This window comes from Microtus oregoni, unplaced genomic scaffold, assembly GCF_018167655.1.
Source record: "Microtus oregoni isolate MIOR12 unplaced genomic scaffold, Mior012 000003F_ref0000135, whole genome shotgun sequence".
Classification (NCBI taxonomy): domain Eukaryota; kingdom Metazoa; phylum Chordata; class Mammalia; order Rodentia; family Cricetidae; genus Microtus; species Microtus oregoni.
In genome coordinates, this window is record NW_024543062.1 from 31,487,450 (window position 1) to 31,505,248 (window position 17,799).

The following is a 17,799-nucleotide window of genomic DNA, read 5'->3' on the forward strand; positions in this document are numbered from 1 at the left end:
AGAGAAAAAAAAAACCCTGTCTTGAAAAACAAAACAAACACAATCTTCCCCCTCTGCCAGGAAAAAAAAAAAGATGTCCAAGGTTTTAGAGCTGTGTGCACTGGTGGGTGCTCATGGTAGCCCAGCTCTGTTGTGACTGAGGCAGATGTCCTTGTCCCCATTCAGCAAGTGCTACCTAGAAAAACTCCCTCTCCAAGCTACACTGCAAAGTGAGGGGAGTCTTATTCCTTTCTGCCTCAGAACTCACGAGGGAGGGAGGGAGAGAAAGAGGGAGGGAGGGAGGGAGGGAGGGACCAGGGAGCACTGAAGAAGGGAGGAGGAAGAAGGCACAGAGGGCACCAGCCCTGCCTTCCCGCAGGGCCTGAGGCTTTGCCTGCGCAATCTCTTTTATTTTCCCCACGGGCGGCTTTCCCATGAGTTCACATGGAGCCTCAGCTGACGATCCCTGTGTACGGACAGCAGAACAGTAGACAGGAGCCACAGGCCAGGCAGTTCCTAAGGAGCCTTCAATGGCAGGACAGAGGCGTGCATGGCTAAGAGCCAGAGTTTGAGTGAGACAGATGGAGGCCAGGCCCAGGCAGATGTACCCAAGAGCTCCAAGGTGAAGGCTGCCATCTCAGGAGACCCCACAACTGATGCCTGTTTGGCTCCAGAAATGCCAGGGTACAGCCGGGACACTGGGGAGGCGCTACCAGCAGGAAAGGTGTATGGCCAGCACAGAGCTCAAGTCCAGTCCCAGAAGACTCCAGGGAGAGGCTTCTCAGCAGGACTCAGGGCCACATCACTCAGAGGCCCAGGGCTTGGCGGACGGGGTCGTCTACGGAGGCAGCCGAGTGCATGGAGACCCCAGGAGCTCCAATGCTGGTCTCCCAGCAGTCAAACCCACAGCTGGTCAGGGCCTGCTTGGCAGCCTCCACTTTGGCTCGCTCTAGACCTGAAGAGGGAAGGCTGTCAGCTCTGACGGACGGCACTCGGCAGACACTCCCACCCTGCTGCGTGTCTTGCAGTCTCAGAGGATCTCTGCAGCACCTATGAGCCATGTGCCCAGTCCCAAACTTTCCTCAATGGGCTTTAATCACCTGGACCCAGGCTTACCAAGCATCAGATGGTCATGTGGCTTCAGGCTTAATCCCCACATGAGCCTCAGTTTCCCTATCTGGGAACCGAGCTGACACTAGCCAGACCCCCACTACCAGAGTGCCTGGCTAGTACCTGGTAGCCTGGGCATGCTCTTACAGCATTCTCTGCTAACCAGCATTGGTCTTGGACCAGTAGCTACCATACAGGATCTCCTAGAGGAAGGCTCCCCACACTCCTTAAAGCCAGAAGCCACGACCAAGAGCAAGGGGCTCTGGGAACCCTGGTGGGCTGTACAAAGTGAGGAGACAGGGGATGAGAAAAAGGAGGAGGGCAAGCAGGCCAGAGAGGGTAGAGGTGGGTGGTATCACTGGACACCTACCGGATGCCTGCAGCAAGAATTCCCTGCACGCTGGCCTGGCCTGGGCCTCTCTTCAGGTCTACTACTGGGTCTTTCCCCCAAAGGCTAATGAGCATGGCCATTCCACTCTGCCGCTAGGTCACCCTATCCCTGTTCCACAGCCAAGAGTGGGCTGGGAGGTAGGGGACAGGAATCAGCCCTGGCTGTTTCTGAAGCTGCGGCAGGAGGCGGCAGGAGCAGCTTGGGGCAGATGATCTTTTCAGCCACAGGCTCCCCCCTGAGCAGACAAAGGGACAGCCAGGCTAACTAACTTGCCCAGGGTCACAAAGCAGAGCTCAAACCTCCCTTTCTGGGGAGCCCTCCAGCGGGTCCTCCACCACAGTCCATGCTAGCAGCCGGCTCCCCAGCCCCGTACCTGGCTTCAGGAGGGTGATGCCACAGCCGCCGCCACCTGCACCTGTCAGTTTGCTGTGCAGTCCGTGTGCTGCTGTGACCTGGCAGAGCTGGTCCAGGGAGGTGTGGCCCACACCCAGGGCATTCAGGTGATGCTGGTTCATGTCCATCAGCTCCTGGAGAAGATGCCATCTGTTCCTGTCTGAGCCACCCGAGGAGAACCCTCTGTCCCTGCCCACGTCTCCTGGCCACCTGGCAGCGGCTGATGTGGGATAGCTCACGTTCTCTACGTGGGACTTGGATGAACAGAACCAGATTCATCCTCCCACCACAGATGAACCTGTCCCTCATGGGGTAGGCAGGTAATCTAAGGTGTACAAGCAGGGAGAGGATACCTGTCACTGGATAGCTAAAACTAGTTGACTTCAGATACTGTCCACCTAACCTGTCCACCTTCCATTTGGTCACAGATCACATGACAGATTCCTAACCACCCAGCTTCAATCTCTGGATCAAGTTAGGCTTGAAGCCATTACCACTGGTCTCTCACTTAGGAGACAGTTCCATTTCCGCTAAGGCTAGTGGGGACAGATTTGCCATTTTTGAGAGAAAATGTCTCGAACAATATGCCTCCTTACTGCTGCCTTCTGAGCTGGCTGTCACCCCAGCAAGGTTGCGAGTGAGGAAACAGCTAAGTATTTGTCTAGGTTTCTTCAGTTATGTGCAATAAAACTGCTGCTTGCCAACCAACAAGGAGCGAGGGGTAACCGCTGAAGGCAGCCCCTGCTGGCCTTTGACTGGACGATGGGTGCAGACTGCACTCTAGAGAGGCACATCCAGCCAGGCTCTGCACTCTCTCCTGCGACTGGAACCCAGGCAAGCTGCGGTGAGGCTGGGCTCGGCTCTTCTCAGCCCTGAGGCAGGGTCCTTTGCTAGAGTGTTTCTCCCATGGAAACAGATGGTGTGAGGTCTGCCTGCCTCCTGGTTGTGTGAAGGGAAGGACTTTCGCACAATGCCTGTGTTATGCAAACATTCTGCCATCAGTGTGTGTTACTATATCATCCCATTTTATAAAGGGGGGCGCTGAGGGCCAGGGGCAAAAAAACCTGGCAGGGACCACCCACCTAGTAGGAGTGAGTCAGTGCCGGTGACATTAGCAATGCCTCCTCTTGTTCGGGGGATCTGGTGGGCCTTGTGCTGTGCGGCGCTCTGCTCCGAGCACGGAGCTCAGGATGCCTGTGCACTGAGGGCTGTCCAACACCGAGGCAGCTCTGCCAGGGTCTGCCAGGTGCTCTTGCTCTCAGGCCCGCCCCACGCTCCAAGCATTCTGACAAACAAGCAGACAGTGTGGCCTGGTGGCAGTCCGGGCAGGCTGCATGTGGAGAAGCCTAGCTCCAGGTGTCATGTTGTCAAGGTAGGTTCCAGACACCTGTCACATTCTGATCCAAATCTGTCAAGGATCAGATGACAGAGTGTGACATGAGAGAATCGCTCGCTGGTTCATGTGCGGAGCTGTCTAAGAACAGAGCTGCGCACTTCAGCGGCTGTGGCAGCCAGAAATACCCACACTGTAATGGGTGCACTGCTCCCTAGCACTCTGGGGCTTGGCAGTGCCCTGGCGAGCGCTTCTCAACTCTTTTCAGCTCGGATCTGAGATCCTGAATGTGGAAGGAAACGAGAGATGGGGAAGCAGGGGAAGCAAGGCTTGGGGACCACAGAAGGGTGTCTGAAAAATAAGGTCAGAGGCTCCAGGTTATATGGAGACCTGTGCCCAGCACACAGTAGGTGCTCAGTAAAGCACTCAATGATTCTAGGTTGATGGTGCACAATGTAGGCGCACCTATGAGCCTGAGGCTATCCTGGTCCATACAGTGAATTCCAGGCCAGCCAGGGCTACACAGTGTGATCCTGTCTCAAAAAAATCAAAATAAAATCGGCTGAGTGGAGGCATACACGGGCATCAATTAGGGTCCTGGCTCTGCTACCCACTAGCTCGATAACACAGGAGGAAGTCAGCTGTTTTGGACCTTAGCTTTTTAGTCTGTAAAATGGAGACGAAGGTAGCTGCAAGGAGCATGAGAGATGTTACCCCAAGAGGCTGCACTGGAATGCCAGGAGCAACGGGGTGGCAGGAGGTAGGCCAAGCAGAGCAGGAGCATGCCGGGTCATCTGGAGGGGACCCTGCCTGCACCTTCCTACGACCTGCCACTGCTCGGCTACTTCAGCCAGGGACTGCTGAGCCCTAGTACTCTCAGGGAGGCCAGATGGCATTTTACCATCAGCCTGTAAATCAGACCAGCTGGCCCATGTCTGAGAGACAGCCCTTGGCTCTCTGAGCTTGTGACACCCCAGTGAGGCCACCAGCAGGCGGTGAATGAAAGAGAATTCAGACACTGGCCTGCTCAAATGCTGATCGTGGGATTTCTGTGCCACACTAGCATAGCATGAATGGTGCTGGCCATGGTTAGAGGCCCACAGAACAACTTCAGAACCCACCTGATCAGAAGCAGCAGGTGGCTGTTGAGTGGACACCCGTAGCCAGCACAGAGCGGGAACCATGAAGGTCGGCATCTCCCCAGGACAAACAGGGAATGGGGGTCAGCAAGATGAAGTGTCTGTTCATGTGAGCTGCTTCTTAATCTTGTGACCCCACCTGCCCAAGGGCCAGGCTTCCAGGGTCCAGCCCTGGGCCAGCAGCAGGGTGAGGAGCTGGCCAGTGGTGGACTTACTTCTAGAACAAGGTAGTGTTCCGGGGTTGGAGCTGCCACCATCTCTCCGAGCACGCGCTCACACTCCAGGGATATGGCATCAATCGAGGTCAGGAGCGGGGCCACGATCTCAGGAAACTGGAGGGAAGGAAGGGCAGAACACGAAGTCTAAGGATAGAGGAGTGCCCTGCTGTATAGTGGGGCACCATCTACACCAGCCCCCGGGAAGTCTCCTCTGGCCTGGCCTCTGTCCTGCTGCTGCCCTAACATCTGCTGGGATCCTTGCACAAAGCCAGTGACTAAAGGAGCAGGCCGGTTCCAAAACTCACCGGTCCTGACTCTAGTCTAGCAGTCAGCATCTTCCTTTCTGTCCACAGATTCCCCTCCTCAGAGTCCCCTGTCCCCAACACCCACAGCACCCCTCCACCCAGGAGCACCTTGATTAGCCTGCTTCTGACGCCAGCCACGAGCGTCTTGGTACTTCGCGGGACCTTGGTGTTAGTGAGCAGGATCTGCAGGGCCGGGAGCCTGCAATGAGAAAAAAGGCAGGATGGAGGAACCAGGCCCGGGACTCTACCCCATCCTGGTACAGAAGTGGAGGCCCAGGAAGGTATGTCATAAGGATAGCACACGGGAGGACCCCAGCTTAGTCTAGGGACTAGCAGGCAGAGGGGAGGAAAGAGATCCTCCAAGGCTTTGCCATCCGTGAGGGATAAAGACCACTAGGGTAAGAGGCTGGTGCAGAACAGCATCTGCTGAGCCTGGACAATGAGGTCATAAGCCTTCACTGGGTTCAAAGTAGCTATGGTAGAGTGCGGGAAGGGGCGGAGACTCATTGGTGCCCAACCTTGAAGCTTGGGTGGGGATGAAGAGGGACACAAGCAGGAGACATGTTTATCCTTCTGCAGGAACGTTCCAGGTCTTAAGGTTCTAGGAATTCAGGAGTCTCTACATGGGTGTCACTTGCTGACTGTCCTCAATCTAAACCTGAAATATTCTGCAATCCAAAAACTTTGGGGCACCATGTTTGAGTTTAGATTTCTAGCTTAGGGTTGCCTGTTCTCTCACACACCTGTAGTGGTCCCTGTGGGAGGGAGCAAGCAGACTGGATGGACTGCAGAGGCACCCATGAACCCCTTCTACAGTGCCCAGAGCAACAATCCGGGCAGGAAGCCTGAGGCAGCCACAGGAGTCAAAGCCCCAGCTGCTGTGGAGAAGAGAGCAGCCCAGCGGCTGCACTACGCAGATGCCCCAGCATGGCCCTAGGGAAGCTGTGCAGTCCTGACTGTCCTTGTGTGAGCAGCCTCTGGAGGAACCAGCCGCTCTTACTGGCCAACCACTCTGCCCTTCAGAGAGCTGGGGCGGGGATGGAGGCAGAGAACCTGGATGCACCTCTGTGAGACAGCTGCAGGCTGTGGAACCCACACCTTTATTTGCCCTCTTTACAGTTCAAGACTAAGGTCCAGTAGCGGAGAGGCCACTGTCCTACTAGCTCAACACCCAGAAGCTCAGGATGGAGGGTGGTGCTTGTCTTTTCTAAGCTTCCTAAGATGAGCAGACTGCCTGTCATCAAAAGGGCAGTGTTCAGGGAGGCTGGACCTGGAGCCACACCACAAACAAGGTGCTGTATACAGAAAGGTGCCCTTTTGGCTTTGGGGAGAAGCTTCCCTGTTGAGCCAGCTGTAGGATGAAGGCGGGACTGGCTTGGGGGTTGGGGAGCTTGGGAATCCCATCTTCATCTTCACCCACATTCTCTGCTAAAGGCTTGCTGCCAGTCCTCACCAAACCTATCGTGTCCAGGGGTCAACACTTAGGACTGTGCTCTGGAAGTGTGTGTGTAGTCTGGGCCTGGCTTCCCCTGATCCAGGTCATCCCATCTTTTCCTTCCCTAGTGAGCACATCATCAGTACCCTGGCCTCCTCACCCCTGTTCTGCACAGCCACGGGACCTCTGCACTCGCATCCGCTCTCCCAGAGGCTGTTCCCTCCCCACAGCTGCCTGACTCCTAGTCCGTCAGGCCACTGCCCTGGGGCTACCTCAGAAGTGGCTCTGGAAACCCCACCTGACCTCCAACCAGCTGCACTAAGGAACACTTTTGATCATCACAGCTGAGGGGTGTAGAGGGCAGGCATGCACTGAACACCTGCAAGGTACAGACCCCCCCCCCCCCCCCCAGTAAGGATCCAGCCTAATCCTGGTGGAAACAAGGCTGAAAAGCCCCAGGGCAGACTTGTTAAGGCCAAAACTGGAAGAGGCTGGGGTCAGAGATGAGTGGCCCTGTTAGCCACTAGAGGAGTGACTCAGCTGGCTGGGGCAGTGTGCCAGGACCTGGTGCCTGTCTGAGACAAGCGCCAAGGGTGAAGACGGCAAGAAAGCACCAGTGACCCTCCCCAACACATAAACCACCACGTGACCCACCTCAGCCCCAGTGGGCTCCTACTTGCCACCATCCAACCCGTCCCCAACATTTCCATTGGCAACAAAAGCACTGCGTACCAACATTGAGCCTGACCAGGTGGGGCACAGACATGCAAAGCAGCCAAGCCCTCCGCTCTGAGCCTTGCCTGAGCCTCCCATTGCAGGCTCCATTCCACAGAAGCCTTGCTGGCCTCCATAACACCCCTTTGTCCTGTGTGGGTTTCCACACTTACCTGTAAACCCCAACTCACCCACCCTCACTCACAGCAAGCGCTCCCAGAAACTCCCGGGAGGTATGCCTATGCTCCTACGCCCCGTATGTGCCATCAGAAGGAAGGCAGTACCCACTGCTTACTAAATGAATGGACAGACAGACAGAGTCTGGGAACCAGCTGGGCTTCAAGAGGAAGGGGCAGTAACACTTTCACCTTTCATCACAATGAAGAGTTGGCATGGGGAGGAGAGACAGTGGCTAGGCAGGCCTTGCTGTGCCCCAGGCCTCACAATGTGATACGGCCACAGCAGGAAGGGGACAAGGACAACCACCCCTCACAACTTCACAAAGGTACAGTGCTCTTCCTGGACATGCGGAGCAGCTCTGCTAAGCCTGGTCACGAAGCCTGAGTTACCTCTTCAAGGATGACATCTTCCCTTGCTGGTAGCGCAGGGCTCCTCCTAAAGAGAGGGACAGCAGCCATCATGACAGGGAAGGCTCAGATCTGCACTCTGAGACAGTGTGAGGTCAGTGTAGCCTCACCACATGCCAGGCTGAATGATGCACCCATCCGTTCCAGCTTCAGCCGTGGAGGACCCAAAGGGTATTAAGGCCCTTGGGACCTTGGCCTTCTGAGCTGCCGGCTTCCTTAGTCATTGCCCATGTGGTGAGGTAAAGGCCCAGGGCTCAGAGGCCAGGCCTGTAAGCAAGCGTCGTGCAAGGATGGAACGTTGCTTGTGTGGTCTGCCAACTCCATACCAACAGTCCCCTGTGACTCCCCGACAGAGATCAGTGGGGTGTACTATTTCCCAGGGCCTGAGCCCAACCTTCAGAGAGGCATGGCCCTGCGATCTTCCCTTCCCCTTGAATACAAACATGCTCTTTTCCTCATCGCCCTACGCCAAGAGTCAGGGCACCTACGAAAGCAACGAGCCTCGCAGGAAGGATGAGGAAGCAAACAGACCTACCCCAGGTGCTGACAGCATTGTCCACGCCGGAGGGGTTCCCGTGGATCACTCTCTCTCCCTCGTAGGCCCACTTGTTAATCAACTCCAGGTCCTCGTCAGGCCACCTGGGCATACAGAGTGAGGGTCACTTTAGACAGCAGAAGGAGCTGTGGGAGGACCCGCTGCTAGCACAGGCTACCCCAAGCCCAGGGCTGATGTGATTGGGCACAGGAGCTCAGAAGGAGCAGAAGAGTTGTCCTCTTAGCTCAAGATGACACCAAGCCTTGCCTTCCCTTCCTCTGAAACCACACAGCGCAGCAGGAGAGGCCCAGGCCTCGGCTTCCCAGTGTGCTGTGCTCTCACTAGATGACTGACTCTGAACTGTCAACTAACCTCTCCGAGCCCCACTGTCCTCACTCTCTTCTGGCCCACGTCAGGCATGGCTGGAGGCAGGCCTCGTGTCTACACGGGCACGTGGCCTGCAGGGGTGGCTTGGCAGCAGTCAGTGTGGCAGCACCCACGGTGGCACACTGTGTACTTGGGAGATCGAGGCAATAACAGCAATAGTGTGAGCCCAGCCTCACACAGCAAGACCCCACCTCAGAACAAAGACACCACCACTGTGAGTCTCTGGTAGGCACCACTCACCTCTGAACCTCCTGGAAGCAGAGGAGCCTCCTGTGGAACAGCGTGGGTGGGCTCAGGGCCAGCACGTGACCAGATCAAACACTAGTCGGAACCCGGAAGAGCAACCCCCTACCCCTGCCTCAGTGTGGCTCTTTTCTGGAAATGCCCTTTCCCCTGCAGAGCTGTGTGGGGTGCTGCGGGCTGGTCGGACGCCAGCCACTACTCAAATCCTCCAGCTACTCCTTCTCTCTCATCTGCCAAAGACGAGACAGCAGTACCTCCTTCACAAAGATGCCACGAGGTGGAAGAACACACCACGCTGTTATATGATGCCTGGGGCACAGGGGCCTAAAACAGGTACTGGGACCACAGCTCCTGAGCGTATGCAAAAACAGCCCAGCGCCTTGCTGAGGCAGCTGCTGCCTCTGGGTTTTCTCCTGTGTGTGCGGTGAGGACCATGGATCTGCAACTCACACAGTAGTGTGTGCCAGTGGCTAAAGGTGAACTGGCTGGGTGTGAGGGATACACTGTAACCAACCCCCGCATCTGGAAGGCTGGTGCAGGAGGTGAACTGGCTTGGCTGGGTGTGAGGGGACACACTGTAACCCCAGCATCTGGAAGGCTGGTGCAGGAGGGTTATGAGTTACAGAACAATCTGTGCTATGAAGCAAGACACTTTCATAAATAAAAAGAAAGAAAAAAAAAAGCAAAGGAGAGAAGGTTCAAGCAGGTAGAGACTCGCTGTACAGGCAAGAGGAGCTGAGCTGACCCCAAACCTCATGTAAAGCTGGGAGGTGACACACACCTGTAATCCTAGCACTGTGAGCAGAAACGGGACTCTGGGAGCTCACACACCAACCAGGCTGTTGTACCCAGTGTTGTACCTAGTACTCAAGGTAAAGGCAAGGACTGACACCTAAGAGTACCCTGACCTACATCAGAGAGACAGAGACAGACAGAGTTTAAAAACCCTATAGGAAAGGCAAAGCTATCCCTTTCACACAGGGGGAAGCTAAGGTTCAGACAGGTACCAGTGTTCTGAGCCCCAGTGCTACTCACTGCTCCATCACAGGAAGGACAAGGCAAAGACAGGCATTACCTGCCTACAGCACCCTTGTCCTTGAGCGGGTTGGTGATCTCCTCGCAGGCAGTCAGGAGGGCAGCCACCAAACACACCGAGTAGGCGGCACTGGAGCCCAAGCCTGCCCCAGGGGGCAGTTCTGACCACACTACAATGTCCAGGCTCGGGAGTTTCCTGAAACACACCGGGGCACAAAGCATGACTCCTTTGACAGTGTGAAGTACCTATGGGACCCCGGGCCCAGGAATGGACATTGGGGGAGTGGCTGGCTGATCACCTGGACCACTGGATGGTGGCAACTGAAGGTGACTCAGACAACCAGGAAACAGGTGCCAGACTTACATCACTGTGAACTAGCCCCCATCCCCAAACACACACACACACACAGCTGGGTTCCTTTCTGGCCTGGCTCTCAGCACCAGCTGTCCGTCTGTCTGGCACAGCCTTGTGCCACATCATCTCCCACCCATCTTTCCAGAGGTCACCAAATGTTTTCACTGGACGCTTCCCCAAAACACCCACAAGGGCCATCACTAGGCTCTGAAGATCCACACGTCATCTCCCTCCGTGGCTGCCTGTGTTCCCAGGTGGCCTCTCCCACCAGACACCCCTCCTGACACACGGGACCCGGGTCTGCTGCAGATCAGTTAAAAGAGCAGCTATACCACCACACACAGACCTCCCTCAAGTAACGCCCGACAGTGTTAGCTTTTTCTAAGTCCTGTTCCCACCTTGTAGACATCAAAATACACATGCCCACCCTATGCAGATGGGAGACTCTGCCCCGACCCACTGAAGGGATGCGTGCTGCCCAAGCAGAAAATCTCCAAGTCAGGTACAAGTGCCAGCCACCTATGCAATGTCCCCAACACAGGGCCTGGTGGCGGGGCCAGCATCTGATGCTCTGCCTTTCCCCTCACATAAAGAAGAACACTGGTGACACGGCACAGGCTAGCCTGGTCTACACAGTGAGGCCCAGACCAACCAGGGCTACATGCCTCAAAAACAACAACAACAACAACAAACCCCAAACTACTATATACAGCATGCCTGTCATGGTAATGGCCATGTTACCATTTTAATTATACTCCTAACCCACCTTATTGATTCTTGAGGAAACTATACATATTATTAATTAATAATGAATTTACTCTGTGAGCTCATGCCATTTTGGAAAGGGTCTTATGAAGCCCAGTCTGACTTAAAGTTGCTAAGCAGATGAGGATGGCGCTGAGCTTGACCAGCCAGCCTCTGGCTCACAGGTACTGGTTATAGTGTGCACCACCACACCAGGCTATATGTGACAATGGGGACAGAACCCAGGGCTTCACGCATGCCAGGTAAATAACTGGCCACATCCCTAGTTCTGCTTGGTGCTGCGCTTGGATTGTTTGGACAAGGTCTCACAATGAAGCCTAGGCTGACAGCCTATCCTGGAAGTCATGCTGGAGCCCATGCACATGAGGACTCAGGGCAGTCTTCTTGCCTCACTTTACCTGAGCACTGGTGTCACCACATCCAGCCAGAGGAAATGGTTAGTGGTCACAGTAATGATGCATCAAGCCACATGCCAGGCTCTGAGCTCCGCACTTTCGTCAGATTAAACCTTACTACCCTCAGAGCCTGGTGCTAACAATGCACCACTTCACAGATGAGAAAGCTGAGCCTCAGAGAGGGCAAGCAGCTCAAATGAGGGCAAGAGGCCTGCCGCCATCCTTCAGAGCGCCTGTGATGCTGTCTCCACGGCTCTGTCAGGCTCGAGGCACCAGCTTCCCAGGTCTCTCTGAAGAGAGAACTCAGGCTTCACTCCGCTAACTGTAGCAAGACGAGACACACGTGCCTCTCCGGCCATACCACAAAGAGGCCACCCTGAGGAATAAGAATGCAGCAAAGCCTTTGTCCTCCTGAACTCAAGCAGCAGAGGACACAGTACAGGGACAACATGTCAGTGTTCATGTCAACTGGGTGCATGTCATCTCTATGGCCTAACCAGCTGAATGGTCTTCGGGTTGTCTAACTCCGGGGCCTCTGCTTCCTCAGGAATAAACAGGTGAAGCCTCTCTTCCGAGCCGCTGCATCACTGAATGCACCACCTATGGCCATCATCCCTAGAGACCCATGAGGCACAGGGATTCTCCAGTAACAGTGGCAACCAAAACACTTCCCAGGAGAGTCTGGGCGGACTCCTACAGATCATGCACACACCTCTGCTTCCGGCAGATAGTCAGGTACAGGTACAGAAAGGTGAGCACTGCCAGGCCCTCAGTGCCGACACAGTCCCCGGGGAGGCCCGCCACCTTCTTCAGCTTCTCCAGTTGCTCTGGGGTGGGTGCTGGGCCATCGCCTTGCTCTGTTACACAAGCAAACAAACAGGCAGCTGAGAGGGCTTCTGTAAACCCCAGAACACAGTGGGATAGCATGGGGACAAACAGGGTCCCAGCAACCAGCCAGGTGTATCGGTTTGCTTCCAGTTTAGGCGGTAGGCAGCCTTAGGCGTGGGTCTTGACTTTGACTATGAACATAAAGACCAGGCACTCAGGACTCAGCATGGCTCCCGGCCTGGAGCGAGTCCTGAACTAATAATCTGAGCACATGCTGTGTACAAGCCTTCGCTTCACCTCGAGCCTTCAAAACCAAAGGGAGCAGTAAGGTGATCCCCAACGACTTCTCCCTCTCTCAAAGACAATTAGCAAAAGGTCTGGGGATGTGGGCAAGGCCCTCACTTAGCACGTGCCAGGTCCTGGGCTCCATCCTCCGTGTGTGCGTACACACACACACACACACACACACACGAGGCTGAGCAAGTCTAACCAGCTCGACTTCACAGATCACGCCCAGTCTCGGGTCAGCAGGTGGAATGGAGTGGGGCGTGGCTGTTAGGAAAGTTCAGGGCATCCACTAAGGGTTCAGGACATATGTGCTGAATAGATTCACGGTACATTCTAGAGGGCCAGACCAAGAGGTCAAGGAGACACCAGCATTGCAGAGTTCTGTGATGGAGACAGACCAATCTTGGAGTGTAGAGACCTGTGTAGGCCTTTCTGTAGCCACAATGGAGGTGCAGCCTCCAAGCCGCCATTGTTACATTCGTAAAATGCAGATGAACAGAATCACCTGCTTTGGGGACTGCCAGCGGAGACCATGCTCGGCTCCCGGTCTGACACCTGTGCTCAGTACCTGTTCACTGTCTGTTAGTATGTGGAGGGAGCAGTGGCAGCCAGTCTCCAAGAAGACCCTGTGGTCTCCTACTGAGGCAGACTTACAACCCTGGCACCAACCCTTTCTCCTGCTGGGTCTTCACAACAACTGCCAGTCAGCTCACACACCATCGCTCCCGGGCCTGGCATCAGCAGAGACTTGCCCGGACTCGCCAGTGGGTCTGTGTGTTCTCGGCCATGCCTGGCTGTTGTTGCTTCAGACACTGACTCAGAAAAGCAGTTGCTGGTCCTCAGGGATGGTGCCATCCTACAGACTGCCTGCTGCCATGGAAGGCAAGTCCCAGAGGCTCGGAACTGAGGAGGGTGCAGGAGTCACCCAGGGAACGTCTTGTAAAATATACTCAGTTCCCACCATTGGTACCAGTGGGAATACAGTCAGTTCCCACCGCCTGTTCCAATCCTCTACAGCAGAAAGGCAGGGCCAAGAACCCATATACACAGAAAAAAAGAACAAAGCCCCCAGCCAATTCCAAAGCCCAGCAGACAGGAAAGAACTGCTCTAGATTGACAGCCCTCATCCTTCTTTCCGTCTACTGGGGATCAAGCCCAGCCCTCCACTGCTGAGCCACAGACCAAAGCGGTCATCACACTCCGTCTCTGGTGGCAGGTGACAGGGCTCAGGGGCAGCTGGAAGTAGTCCCGGGAGGGCTCTCACTCGCCCTCGGCTGGCCTGGCCAAGAAATGCTGTTTCTAGTGAGGAGGCGTGAGCCAGAGAAGATGAGCATCCTGGGAGTCAGACCAGGCCATGGGGCAGGGGCCCTGCTGACACATGGGAACCAGCCCAAATGCCTTCAGTCACCGCTCTTCCCACGCCCCCAGCAGCAGCAGCACAGGGGCTCTGGGCTATGGGCATGGGAAGCTAGTGCTGACACCCTGAAAGAAAAGCATAGTATGGCCCGACGCTGTTTCAAAAACAAGAAATTCCCTCTCCCAAAGTCAATCCTGACTGGCTAGCGCCAGAATGCCCAGGGTGGTACTTGGGGAGCTGAAGCTATGAGGTGTCTACCACCTCAAGTTATTCCTGACTGTCTACTGAGCCAGGCAACCACCATCTTGGGGAATTCAGCAGTGCCCCCTTGCAAAAGCAATGATCCCAGCTGGGTTTGTTGACCGTGCACCCCCTCACAGAGGTATAGGGAGGTCGTAGGACCCTCACCTGGGCATCTACTGGCTCCCTACCACAAGCTGTATGCAACTCTGCCCCAGAAGCACATGGCTGCAGGGAGGGGCTAGGATAGCTGGGCTCCATCTATGTGACTTCATGAGAGGCATCATTCCTGCCAGGTGAAGACTTTTTGGTGGGGCACCCACACCCCAATAGGTAACCCCTGACCTGTACCCAATAAGGAAGCCCAATGAACTCATGGATTCCCCAGGGTGAGCTCTAGTGGAACTGTGCCTGGGTTGTCGCTGGGACCTTAGAAGAAGGGTGGGTGTCGTTTACGTTTCCCCGGGAAGGAATTTAGCAACGCTTCATTAGTATTGACTGGACTTGCCTGTAATAAACGTAACTTCCTTTGGCCTTTTAAATAATTTCTAGTGGTGCTGGAGAGTAAACCCAGGGCCTCGCATATGCTAAGCGTATACTCCGCCGCTGGGCTCCCCAGCCCTATACTCAGCAGCAACCACAGACTAAAGGCAGAAACTGAAGGCTTCTCGTCACAGCACCTTCCCCAGGATCTAAGCAACGCTGATGGCTGATGCCTCTTCTCCAGACCCTCCTACACATGTACACCATCTTACACTAGCACGTGTGCCATTGCACAACTGTGACACTTACACCTTTTGTTCTCTTTTATCTTGTTTTCTTTGATGTGGTCTTGTGTAGCCCAGACTGGCCTCGAATTTACCATACAGCTGAAGCTGTTCTGGAATTTCTGACCCTCTGGCCTCTACCTCCTGGGTACTGGGAATACACTAGCTAATATTGGCAGGATTTAGAGTCACCTAGAAAACACGTGGATGAAGGTGTTTCTAGAGAGGGTTAAAGAAATGGAACTGTGCCCAACATCCATCCACTCATCTCTCTGCTTCCTGACTGCAGAGGCAATGTGGCTGGCCACTTCACACTCCTGCCACGAGCAGGATGGAGAGCCCAAATACACCCTTCCTTAAGTGGCTTCGTCATAGCAACGAGAAGGGCAATGGACACCACAGCGTGAGGTTTTCATTCTGCATGGGTCTAAAGGATGTGCCCCCAACAGCCAGTGGTGTAGGGACAAGTTTTCACAAGTTTAGGATGACCAGCTGAGCACAGGGGCACACGCCTTTAACCCCAGCACTTGAGAGGCAGACATAGGCAGATCTCTGTGCATTTCAGGACAGCCTGGTCCACAGAGTAACTGCCACAAACAAACAAAATCAAATCAAATACTAAATGAGTAAAACCAATTTTTTGAGGTCAGAGGTCAGAAGAGAAACCTCTCTAAATGGCTGTCCTCTGGATCCCTTAAAGACAGCCTGAAGTAACTACCCCGTCACCAGCTCCCCACTTTCTTCAGGGGCCAGGCTCTTACCACACCTGGCTCCCCCTTTGTACTAACCAAGAAAGCTTGTGTCCAGCAGTTGAAGCTCGGCTACATTCCAGACCTGTTTAATACCAATGTTTGGTAAACTGAGGCTCACTTTCCCATTGCTCTGTGGTCGAAGCAGTAGAAACGTTCTCAAATTCAAGGCCACCGCCAGGGCCACCTATAGGACAAAAGGCAGAAGCAGTAAGCCAAGGGTGAACGGCTCATAGCCTGACATCCATGTTTCAGAGTTGTAGGCGGGAGGGTCCCTGGGGTTCACTGGCTGTCTAGCCTCGCCATTCCAGAAGGCTCTAAAACAATGAGAAAGAAGCAACAGTGCCTCCTGAAGAACAATACCGAAGTTCATCTCCTACCTTACACACAGCACACATGCGTGCAAGCACACACACACGCATATGCACAGACAAAACCATAAAGTGACAGTTCCAGGGAATGGAAAAAAAAATCTAAGTTTTGAGTTCAGAACCACTCAGGCTCACACCCTGCCTTGTGAAGGTATAATGTGCTTATGTGCTTGGTCATGTTACCAATTCTCTCCCAAGCCTCAGTTTCCCTCCCTGTAAGACAGAAGACTACGAAGTTGCACCCCTGGGCTAGCTCCGAGGATTAAATGAGATAATGCATGTGTTCAACACCTCTACCAGACCCTGTCTCCAATTTCCCAACACTGGGACACCCCAGAGTCCACTCCTCTGAGCTCTTTTCCCTAACACAAACTTCCTTGGTGATTCCACTCAACTTGTGAGGGTTTACACGCCATCTTTCTGGTATTATACTAGGTGGCCAGAAGTCCTTTAGCAATTTAAGGTTTGTTTGGCTGGAGAGATTCATCCAGTCCACCCCTCAGGCCTTTCTTTTATCTTCTTCAAATTCAGAGTCAGAGAGAAGTAATACTCAATTCTTCAGGGCTCCGGGGACTTTTTACCTTGCCGTGGACCACAGCATGTTCTCCATGGAGAATGACTTTCCCGGGAGCAGATACCAGCAGGACTTCTGACAACATGGCTCCTGAGACTCCTGAGAGGGAATAGGAGAGAGGGGAACAAGGGTGCCTAGATGTTAATTAGTCACATCAGAAAGGTTGGGCTTTGTGACACATGTCTTTAATCCCAGCGTTTGGGAGGCAGAGGCAGGAGGGATCTCTGGGTTCAAAGCCAGCCTGGTCTACAGAGTGAGCTCTACGACAGCCAGAACCATGTAGAGAAACTCTCAGACAGAAAAGGAGAGAGAGAGAGAGAGAGAGAGAGAGAGAGAGAGAGAGAGAAAACACCATGAATCTGTTTCCCACATGCCAAATAGGGCAACACCAGAGACTGAAACCAAAGGACTGGGAAGCAGCAATGTCTGTCTGCCAAATAGCTCCTTGACTAGACAGCTACTCAGCACTGGCTGGTTCTCGGCTCCAGCTCATTGCTATCACTACTGAAGGTAGAAACTGACATGGCCTCAGAGTGCACCGCTCACTAGTGAAGGGCTTGCCTACTATGAGGAAGGCCATGTGTTTGATGGTGTGGTAAAGGGAGGTTTACATAAAATCTTAAAAAAGGAAAGAATTATTCCCAGACATTGAGTCCACAGCTAACTGTCAGAATAATAAATAAGGCTGCAGGACACACCTGTTATACCCGGTGTTGGGTATTTGAACAAGAACTTCTGCAAGGCAGAGTCTAATGAGTGTTTTTTCTGGATTTACGGGTGCATGCATTTTTGCATTGTTATAACTAAGGTAAAATCACCCGAGTTTAAGACTTCACCGGAACTGCCTCACACAAACCACCCCACTAGCAGACACCGACTGTCCGATCTGATGCCGCCGACCGCTCCGACCAAGGAAACTAAGGCAGAGGAATGGGGCGCCTGGCCTGGGGTGTCCGGGGCCCCGGTCCTCGCCGCCCGCCCCGCAGCCGAGGCCTCTCACCTGCTGCGGCCAGCGTCCAGGTGTGCCAAAGCCTCGGCCGCAGCTCCCGGTCTTCTCCATCCCGGAGCGCCCAGCCCCACGGAGGCGGGCGCGTCTTCCCTCGAGCCAATCAGAGAACTCGAACCGAGGATCCCTATACGGATTGGGTCGAATATTGACCAATGGGAATTTCAAACACGCCGGGGGGTTTCCCCGCCTTACTCTTTTCGTAATCCAATGGGAAACAAGCACTGGGGAGTGCCCCGCCCTGGTGCGAGTGCCGCAGACCAATAGGAGAAGGCGATTGAGAGGTGGCGCGGCCAGCTG

The 17,799-nt window shown here is 54.4% G+C and overlaps 1 protein-coding gene across 1 annotated transcript; it reads right to left on the reverse strand.

Moving 5' to 3' along the window:
- Window positions 1-61: 61 nt before the first annotated feature.
- Window positions 62-17,587, reverse strand: Mvk (mevalonate kinase). The gene is made up of 11 exons (XM_041648435.1): window positions 17,494-17,587; window positions 16,501-16,592; window positions 15,588-15,735; window positions 12,032-12,176; window positions 9,845-10,000; window positions 8,140-8,243; window positions 7,587-7,632; window positions 4,977-5,067; window positions 4,561-4,677; window positions 1,854-2,007; window positions 62-934 (listed from the first exon to the last, which is right to left on the reverse strand). Exons 2-11 carry the CDS (start codon window positions 16,576-16,578, stop codon window positions 786-788), a joined length of 1,188 nt encoding a protein of 395 aa, XP_041504369.1. The 5' UTR covers window positions 16,579-16,592; window positions 17,494-17,587; the 3' UTR covers window positions 62-785.
- Between the last annotated feature and the right edge of the window lie 212 nt (window positions 17,588-17,799).

Excerpts from the sequence above, each read along its gene's own strand:
- Mvk (XM_041648435.1), bottom strand. The coding sequence starts at position 16,578 with ATGTTGTCAGAAGTCCTGCTGGTATCTGCTCCCGGGAAAGTCATTCTC. Across the intron at positions 10,001-12,031 it reads ACTATCTGCCGGAAGCAGAG|GAAACTCCCGAGCCTGGACA; the intron begins GTGTGTGCATGA and ends GGTGTGTTTCAG. Across the intron at positions 8,244-9,844 it reads GACAAGGGTGCTGTAGGCAG|GTGGCCTGACGAGGACCTGG; the intron begins GTAATGCCTGTC and ends CTGTATGCCCAG.